This window comes from Enhydra lutris, unplaced genomic scaffold (genome assembly GCF_002288905.1).
Source record: "Enhydra lutris kenyoni isolate GAN:26980312 unplaced genomic scaffold, ASM228890v2 scaffoldscaffold4, whole genome shotgun sequence".
NCBI classification, from domain to species: domain Eukaryota; kingdom Metazoa; phylum Chordata; class Mammalia; order Carnivora; family Mustelidae; genus Enhydra; species Enhydra lutris.
Genome location: NW_019154088.1, coordinates 16985618 through 16995519, shown reverse-complemented (window position 1 = coordinate 16995519; position 9902 = coordinate 16985618). Strand labels below are relative to the sequence as shown.

At 39.0% G+C, this 9902-nt stretch overlaps 1 protein-coding gene across 3 annotated transcripts in view; it reads left to right on the top strand.

The window, feature by feature from the left end:
- The first annotated feature begins 526 nt into the window (after positions 1-526).
- Positions 527-9902, top strand: part of LOC111160368 (centrosomal protein 152) — a 91423-nt gene continuing 82047 nt past the window's right edge. For 2 of the 3 annotated variants that reach the window (XM_022523449.1, XM_022523441.1), the window contains exons 1-4: positions 527-613; positions 9128-9231; positions 9451-9523; positions 9604-9882. In XM_022523449.1, the coding sequence (XP_022379157.1) occupies positions 527-613; positions 9128-9231; positions 9451-9523; positions 9604-9882 (543 nt within the window). Of the gene's footprint in view, positions 614-9127; positions 9232-9450; positions 9524-9603; positions 9883-9902 lie in introns of those variants that run through there. The other variant, XM_022523457.1, reaches the window with a different exon arrangement.

Sequence of the window (9902 nt, the reverse complement as noted above, 5' to 3'; positions counted from 1 at the left end):
TAAATTATTTTATTTTTATGTGTGAACAAAACTCTTGCTGTTTTAAGTTATACGTTCCAGACCATGAGAAAGGTCTAGTCACAGATTTATTAGCTTTTTGCATTTTTCTTTTTTCTTTAAGATTTTATTTATTTATTTCAAAGAGGGCTACCAAGAGAGCACAAGTAGGGGGTGGGGGAGTAGAAGCAGGCTCCCTGCTGAGCAGAGAGCCCAGAGGACCCAAGGCAGACATTTAACCAGCTGAGCCCCCCAGGTACCCTGCATTTTCCTTTTCTTTGAGTTACTGTCATACAGCTATTTTCTGTGAATTACAATTAATTTGTCAGCGTAGTCTTTATATTTGGAATACTAACCATTTGTTATGCATGAGTTACATATATCTTTTCCCTGGCTGCTGCTGTCTTTGTGTGTGTGTGTGTGTGTGTGTGTGTGTGTGTGTGTGTGTGTGTGGCATCTGTGGTGTCATTTGGAGAGACTTTATGGGATATTTAGAAACCAAGTGTCTTTCTCTTTCTACAGGAACACCATGTCATTAGATTTTGGCAGCGTGGCACTGCAGACACAAAATGAAGATGAAGAGTATGACAAAGAAGACTATGAAAGGGAGAAAGAGGTAGGTTACCCAGAGAAAAGACTCTAAACCCAATCTTAAAGTTTTATTTCCTGATCAAAATGCTATCTTCTTGTGTCCTTTTGAAGGAATTTATAATTTTTTTGTCACCCCCTAAAACCTGATCAGTATTTGAACTTTTAAAAGGTGGTTGGGGGGTACCTGGGTGGCTCAGTGGGTTAAGGCCTCTGCCTTTGGCTCAGGTCATGATCCCAGGGTCCTGCTCGGCAGGGAGCCCGCTTCCTCCTCTCTCTGCCTGCCTCTGCCTGCTTGTGATTTCTGTCTGTCAAATAAATAAATAAAATCTTAAAAAAAAAAAAGGTGGTTGAGTGGAATCTTCCTTTTTTGAGACAAGACTAAAACCTAGTAAATGGTTTGATTCTTTAAGATCTTTTCATTTAGGAGGTAGTGGTTGGTTTTGGAGGCAGAGACCTAGTTTCTTGTCATTTGGAACTTTGCCTTGAACAAGTCCAGCAAGGTTCTTTGCTTCAGGTAGCTTATGTCCTTGTGGAGGCCAGCAATAAGCAAGTGAACAGATGAATAAATTAATTCAAGTGGCTGATAATTTAGCACTGATAAGTGCTAAGGAAACAAAATAGAGTGAAATTAAAGCAACTGGTGAGAGAAGGCCTTTTGGAGGAGGAAATGCCTGAGTTGAGACTTGACTCATGAGAAGGAACAGCCATGCAGAGGCCTAAGGAAGAATATTCCCAAAACATGCAATAAGTGTAAAGCACACAAGTGGGAATAGACCCTGTATATCTGCAGACCAGCCAGAAGGCCGTGGTGTGGGGATTGTGTAACCAAGGGGTGAGTATGGAGACAGCATGAAGAGGTGAGCTAGAGTCAAATCAGTGTATGTAATGGGAAGATGTTTGGAATTTATTCCAGGAGCAATGGGAATTCAGTGGAGGATTTTCAGCAGGGAAGTGATGTCTGATCATGTTTTTAAAGATCGTACTCTCTGCTGTGTGGTGAAAGACAAGGAGAAAAAGAATAAGAGGAGAAGATTATATTTTAGATACATAAATGAGTTTAACGGAATTCCTGGCACAGAATCATGTTCAGTAAATGGGGCCAATAGTAGTAGTAGCAGTTGATGAAAGTCAATTTATTAAGATCGTTTTTAGTTTGAGTCAGATTTTTTTTTTTTTAAGATTTTATTTATTTGACAGAGAGACAGCAAGAGAGAGAACACAGGCAGAGGGAGTGGGAGAGGGAGAGGGAGAAGCAGGCTTCCCACTGAGCAGGGAGCCCAATGTGGGGCTTGATCCCAGGACCCTGGGATCATGACCTGGGATCATGACCTGAGCCCAAGGCAGAGCCTTAACAACTAAGCCACGCAGGTGCCCTTGAGTCAGATTTCCTGATTGCCTGTGATGATGGGCTTCTTTTATACTGAGACTATGCTTGATATGATCCATTTTCTCATCTATAAAACCTTTTTAATCATTACTGTGAACTATCTGTATCAACAGGAAGCAGGGAATAGGGTCTGTTGCCCATGTAGCTGGCAGTAGAGTTTGGGTAGAGCTAGAAACTGGCAGCTTGGTGGATTTTTGTCCATAGACATTTTGTCCTGTTTGTGCGGTGTTTTTAAAGTTCAATCTATATTTAAAGATTGGAAAATTTCTTGCAACAAGCCAGTTTCTGGCTTGTCTTGAAACATCCTGCGCCCTGGCCACATGTGCACATGGCAGCAAGGAGGCTGGATCTGAGCAGTGGCTGTCCCTCCCCAGCTGGCCACTGTCCTCTCACACCGACATGGCCTTATTCACGGGAACTTAACAGCTTCACTCTTGTCAGTCCTCTGCCGGTTGCTGAAGCATTGGCATTTATGACCCTGAGTAGGGTTTCCGGATTTTGACTGGGTCCTTCACAGCAATTGTTGTGGCAAGGATGGAGGTGAGGATTTTGTTACTTTGTGAACTCACAGCATGAGGTCTTGATGACCCCAATGGCTTTGGATAGTTCACTGGAATTTAGCTACCGGGATTCCTGAGGGGATCAGTTTAAGTAATTATTATAATAGACTTTAAAGAAAAAGAAAAAATAATCTGACAGGTGATTTTTCATTGGAAAAGATATTAGAGAGATCATTAGGGTATTACAGGAACTAATTAGAGGTGTATTTTGTGGTGAAAGTTTTAAGGGTGACATTAGTAACTTTAAAAGAGGCAGTTAATTCTAGGTATATAGAAAATAGCCCTAGGGATCACTTCTTGGTAGGTTATAAGCTGGGATAGGGAATTTCCAGAGGAAAAGGAGCTCTTAAGAAGTGAAATACCTAAGAATGAGTGTTTCTAGCAGAATGGAAGAAAAGAATGTACAGCCAACTTGACTCTGACATGATTATGTATTGTGTTAATAAAATGTGTTTTTGCCTTTTTTTCTTCTTTAATTGCTTCAAGGGAAGAAGTGAGATCAGAGGCTAGAGGGTTTCAGATTTTCACCAACAAAATTCAGGATTATTCATAAAATTAGACTTACGTGTATTTTGTCACTGCATGTTAAAATGATAAATTGGTTAATCAAACCTAAGTTTGTTTGCATATCCAGAGGCCATTTCAACCTCCTCAGGCTGTCTGACCTTGCTGTAGCAGAACATTTCACAGCCTTAGGTGGTTAAAGAAGAGTGGTCTTCCTGCTCCCTTGTTGGTAGCTTTGGGATTGACAACTGGGTTATAAGTGTTAGTAGTGGCCTAAGGCATATTGCTTTCTCTACTTAGTGAATCACTTGGTATTCAATTTCCTCATGTAGGAGGAATGTCTGTATCCCTAAGGATGTACTATAGGGCCAAGCAGGACGTATCTGACTCTCGGTCTACCCTGCTAAGGATTTGTGAGATCCTCTCTCTAGAAATGTTAGAATAATCCTGATTTTGACCTTCTGGTATGAATGGCCAGTTGCTAAGTTTAATTTTGGTGCTTTGGGGGTCAGTTTGAATTTTGTCCACACTTGTCCCTAAGTCAGTGAATAAGTCAGAGTCAAATTCTGACTTCCTTGCCATCCCAGCAGCAGCTCTGTAATTATGATCTTGCCTTTTCCATTTCTGTTCCCTCGCTCTTCAATGCAAACAATGGAGAGAAGAAAGTGCATTTAATCTTTGGAAGAGGAAATAGTCACCTCATTTAGTAAAGCGATTCAATATTCAGAGGACATTTAGACCAGTGGAATCTCAAACCACATGATTAGACCCATATTTTGAAAAAAATCTCCCAAGATTTTTGCAGAAGAGTCTGGCACTATAATCCTTTCTAAAGTCCCTCAGTTCTAAATGGTGTAATGGTAAAGTTTGGGCACTGTTGGCCAAGGCGTAGCAGAGAAGTGTACAACCCTCAGCCTCACCTAGTGTTTCACCCCAAACTCCATTTTCTACACAGTAAACAGGGCAGATGAGTGAGGACCATGGATTTATGCAGTCACGTCAATTAGTATTCATCTCCTATTTCTCATGACATACTGGAGCACACTACTTTCTTATGGTACCATTTGAGAATTATGGCTGTAGTTATCTTTGCTACCAAGTACACCTCATCCAAAGTATTCTAGGCAAACTTTTCCTTGGAAAACTGGCCCAGAGAAGAAGAATTCAAAAGTTCTTTTATTAACTCGTTCATAATGTAACAATGTGATTTTTTCAAAATACTTTACACTTAAGTCAGCGTGCTTTGTGATCACCGTGGGATATTACAGACCTATAGTTGTTGTTGTTATTGTGATAGGAGTGAAGGTCCAAAGTTATTGGTGAACCCACAGCTTAAGATCTTTCATTTGGGATCTTCCAGTTTGCTGGAGTATACACATACTTTTCTGCAGTCTCCCCAGAAACAGCTCTATGCTTATTGCTCACTTCTAAGTATGGTACTAGCAGAAGTACTAGTAATCTCTGCTGTCAAGGTAATACTTTAGTAACGATCGATTTGAAGCCAGGAAAATGATCTTGAGTAGAAACGTTTGTGGTTTAAGTAGCAGATGGCAGAGAGAAGCTCACACCTGGCCATGCTGATAGGAGTCCATTTGGTTTTGATATCGGTGCTTCTCTAATAGAATAATAGAGCTCATTTGAGCTTCAAATCCTGTATTTTTAAGAGGTAGGGTTTCCCATTGCATAGCCTTTCTTCTTTTTAATTGCTTTGTTTGATGTAATTATAGAAAGATTTTTGACGTTTTGTGCCCACTAGAGGGAGTTATGAAGCTAGTATTTGTTTACATTTTATGATATTTGACTTATTTAGTGGCATTTTCTTGTCATCACCAGAAAAAAAGAAACAGATGGTTTAGTAATTCACATGGTTGATGTCTTTTTTTAGCAATTTCTTATACTTGATCTGGATTGTGCCTTTTGAATGTTTCTCAAAACATACAGTTTTTCAGAGACTGTCACGATGGGAACACAAACATTACTCTGGCTGACTGTAGCTCAATTGTATACAAACAGGTACAAATAAGTGCCTTCCAGTGACAAATGAAATGTCTTGTAGAAGAAAATTGGAGTGAGAATGGTGAGATTCAGGTTCTGCTGCTGGCTCTGGGGCTGTAACTCTCGTCGTTGGGCTTGCTCCTCACCTTCTCTGGGCCTTGGTTTGCTTCCTTTTACAAGGCCAGATTTGCTTGGGAGGAGCTCCGGTATTCCTCCCAGGCTTAAAGTTCTGTGTCATTTGTGGGGCAGCCAGTACTTGTCTAACAAATGCTGCCATATTTCTTTTTCAGATATGGGGCGATCTAGATACAGCTTTCCCCACTAACCTAAATTTAGTTTAACTAATGGAATGGTTTTTAAAAAAAAATTCTGCATGCAATGTAATTCATAAACTAAAGCTCTGGCTGCCCAGTTACTTGGCCCTTTAGCGTTCCCATACTAAGCCTTTGCAAGGAGGTTTTTAACTCAGCTCTTAGGTTGAAAGGAAGATTCTCTTGACTGCATATCCACGAAAGCATTATTTAATAATTTATATTATAAAATATCAATCTTTTCAGTATACTTATGAGGTAACCTGTTCAAAAGACATATGAACATTGGTTACTCCATTTGCTGCTGCTTTTCTCCTGGGAGATGTATGGTTTGTAATCCGAGAACTCTGGCTTTCATGAGTATTGAAGATCATAGTCTCCAGAGACAGTGTGTTTAGTTAATTTAAGTAGAAAATACTAACAAAAGGTTTACATGTTCTCTGTCTTACATTCCCCCTAAACATAGGTGTTTTGGATGTTCTTCATGGGTTATTGCAAAGTATTTTGCTGTTGAAGTTCTTTGAGTAAAATGCCCTCAGTTTTTTACTAGACAGGTTTCTTCCCTAAAAAGAAAAGGTAGAGGAGTTTACTGAAATGCATTCTAAACCATTCCATAGAAGTGTTAGCAATGGCAAATGATCTTTTTTTCCCTAGGCAAGGTATCTGTTTAATTATTAAACTCAGTTGACACATAAGAACATCCCACTGAAAAGATTGCATTTGTGACCAAAAAGCAGTCTGATGAATTTGAAAGTAGTGAGTGGAATTAAGTGTCATTTATAAAGATTATTCTCTTTGCCCATGAATCTCTTTGATAGCCAGGTGAATCTTTAACAAGGAAAATTTATGGTTTATAAAATTCTATACTTGGTAACATGCCAAGTTGATCTGATAATTCTGTGTTTTATGGCACAAGGTTCAATGACCGAAAGCAAAATCTGTTTGACAGTGTATATGACAAGGGCACACTTTGGTCCTGGGAATGGAGGGCTTGGGGGAGGAATTTGTTCCTGAATGGCTTTATGAGGCGGACTCACCTCATTTAGCTTCTCTTTGGTCGTGAGAGTTATGGGAACCAAGGAATATGGCCCAGCTATGCCAAAGAGCTTCATGGAGAAATTTTTTGAAGGTGAAATGCTTTCAAAGTGTTAGCATACGTGTAAAATATTTTATAAGAAACTAAATACTATAGGAATGATTTTGCCAGTTGATAAGTTCACCTGTGGTTCCAGAAACATTTTGATGAACTTATTGCTTATGCTTAAATTAATTTTCCTCTCTGGATGCCAATTTTGTAAATTTTGAGGTGTCACAAAGAAAGCCACAAGAACTGCTTAGTTATCATACAGCTTTTTCTAGGTGAGAGGAAAAAAATGTACTGTTCAGATGTCTCTCTTAAGGTTCCCTTAATTATAAGACCATGTACTTGAACCTCATGGAAGGTTTAGAAGAAAATATTCTTTCTGTACAGGACTCTTTACTTGATGCAAGTATAAGAGATTTATTTCGTTATTTTTCTCTGTATAGAATGTGGGGGTAGTCTTTTTCCATAAAGGAGTGATGTGTAATTATAGACAAGCAGGTTGGACCACTTTTAAAAGACCTCATGTATTTTTTTTTAGTGAATTTTGCCTTTCTCAAATCACTTGGTTACCTTTCACTTAAGGCACACGTGTGGTATACTAATATTTTTATGTGTTCTGTTTAGCTTTTGATGATTCTTTTGTGTTTCTTATTCTTTATATCTTTGGGTCATTTATGATATGGCTAATTCTCAGAATGACTTTTCAATTACCCAACATGAGCAGGTGACCAATAAATCAAGGTCTTGGTTACTAATATTAATATCAAATAAATTTTGAGATGAAGTTAACTTTTCATTGGCTTAGAATATTTTTCTCTTGTTTAATTTTTAAATAATGATGGATCAAGACAAACCTTTTTTTAAAAAAATAATACTGAATATTAGAAATATATGTGAGATCAAGGAAATATCCCCTCCCCTCTTCACATACCCCATTTCCATTCCCAAATTTGACATCTCCAAAACCCAGTTAACAACTGGAACATTCCTTTGAGACCTTTCTTAAAACAATTTTTTAAAAAAGTGGGCTCCATGCCCAGTGTGGAGCCCAGTGCAGGGCTTGAATTCATGACTCTGAGATCAAGATCTGTGCTCAGACAAAGAGTTAGGTCTTAACTGATTGAGCCATCCATGTGCCCCCATAATATTTTAACTTTTCACATATGTATTTGCTTTCAGAAGGCTTTTGATTGTAAATGTAACACTCAGATATATTTTATAGCTACATTTCATTTCTTCTAAAATGGATTAAAAAAAAACAACAAACTTGCCATAGACCAAGGAGCATCTCATTTCCCCCCCAGGTTTTACAGATTATTAAAATCTTTAAAATTCAGTCATTGCAGGACGCCTGGGTGGCTCAGTCAGTTAAGTGTCATGATCCAGAACCCAGGATCCTGGGATAGAGTCCTGCACTGGGATTCCTTGCTCAGCAGTGACCCTGCCTCTCCCTCTCCCTGCTGCTCTCCCGCTTGTTTCTCTCTCTCTCACCAATATATAAATACAATCTTTAAAAAAAAAAATAAAATTAACTCATTGCATAACTTGATGGGGTTCATTTATTTATGAACTGCGGAGGACTCAGTCAACTTGTTAATTTAACTAATGCTTAATTTTATTTATTTATTTTTTTAAGATTTTATTCATTTATTTGACAGAGATCACAAGTAGGCAGAGAGAGAGAGAGTGGAAGCAGGCTCCCTGCAGAGCAGAGAGACCGATTCGGGGCTCGATCCCAGGATCCCGGGACTGTGACCCGAGCCGAAGGCAGAGGCTCTAACCCACTGAACCACCCAGGTGCCCCTGCTTAATTTTAAAGAGAAGTGATAAGCAGCCCTCTTCTGTTTAATAATATTTGAATATTCTGATGGCTATAAATTTTAAGACAATATATTGGGAATTGAAGAAAGTCATTTACAGATACTGAAATTCAACAAATTAGACAATTCATTCATCTCTTAATCACCGTTTACCTTGAAACAATAAACAAATTTATCTAGTTCTTAAAGGTAGAAGAATGCTAAAGATGTGATTTGTCTGCACAAAAATTGGAGAGTGAAGTCAAATGCTTTTATGTCAGGTTTGGAGTTATGCTTTTGAGAGTGCTCTTGGTAGAAAACGGAGTCTTAAAACTCCCTTTTTACTCAATTGTGTTAGCAGAGCAGAGTATCATGTATCTTCATTGGAATTAGATGGCAGTCTGCTAAATTAGTTACTCTCCAAGGGGTTTCTATCACATTATTAAAGCTTTTAAGAGCTTCTGGGCCACCTGTTGCTGCTGGTACTACTGTTCTTACCACCTGGGCACAGCAGAGCTGGCTGCTTGGATTCCCAGGGGAATGTGTGATTGTCAAGTCCCCAAGGTCTGATTACTGGGAGAACAGGATTCTGAGACTCAGGTCTACTGCATGATAACATAATATGGTGATTGTACCATTACCATGAGTTGCTGTGTTTCCATAAAGAAGGTTTAAAGTTCTATTATAATGTTAAGTGTATTTAAGTCTAAGAGTTTTGTAGAAAAAAAGCCTTCCAGAATAAATCCTGATAATTTGTGTGGAATTTCAAACAGTTATTAAATGGAGAAATTAGGACGGTCACTGACTTCTCAAGTCAAAGTCACTCGTTGCAAGGCCGCTTTGGTTTGGCCCCTCATGTCTCCGTCAGTGTGATATTGACTCCGACTTTCCTGTCTCAGTTGCAGCAGTTACTCACCGACCTGCCGCACGATATGCTGGATGATGACCTGTCCTCGCCCGAGCTCCATTATTCTGACTGCAGCGAGGATGGCACAGAGGGAGAGTAAGGACCTGAAGTCACTTGCACTCATATGTTCCGATTCTATAAGGCTCTTTCTTTTGATTCTCTGTAGGCAATAATGGACACAGTTGTAAAATTGTAGACTAATTCTTAGAATTGTAGGTGATAGAGGGAGAACATGTTAAAATCTTGAGGTTCTTTGTGAAATCTGTGTCTGAGTAAGTGATGGGCTTTAAATCTAAAGTATTGATTTTTCTCAAGACTGCATCGCTCTGAGCAATTGGAGGTGAATTGGTGTGAGCATCCAGTGCTGCCTAAGTCTCAAAGTGTGAATGTAAGTATCTAACAGGTAATGACTTTGGCAAGGGTGGGAATAGATCTTAGTGCCTTTGTTTCACTCTCGTTATCTACTAGGACTATAATGAGATTCGGGATGTATATATTGGAGAGAAAAGTAGCAACGGCTGGGAAGACAATCCAAGTAAAAATGATGACCAGTATCCTGGCTACCGTCCCAAAGAAGGTGGAGATGAAGGCGGAAGTGGTTATAGTCCTCCAAGTAATTATGAACAGACAGATTTATATCACCTTCCTGAAAACTTTAGGCCATATATCAATGGTCAGAAGCAGGAATTTAATAGTCAACCAACCAATGTAATTAAATTTTCAGATCCTCAAAGGAATCATTTCCAGGTATTATAAGAACTTGACTT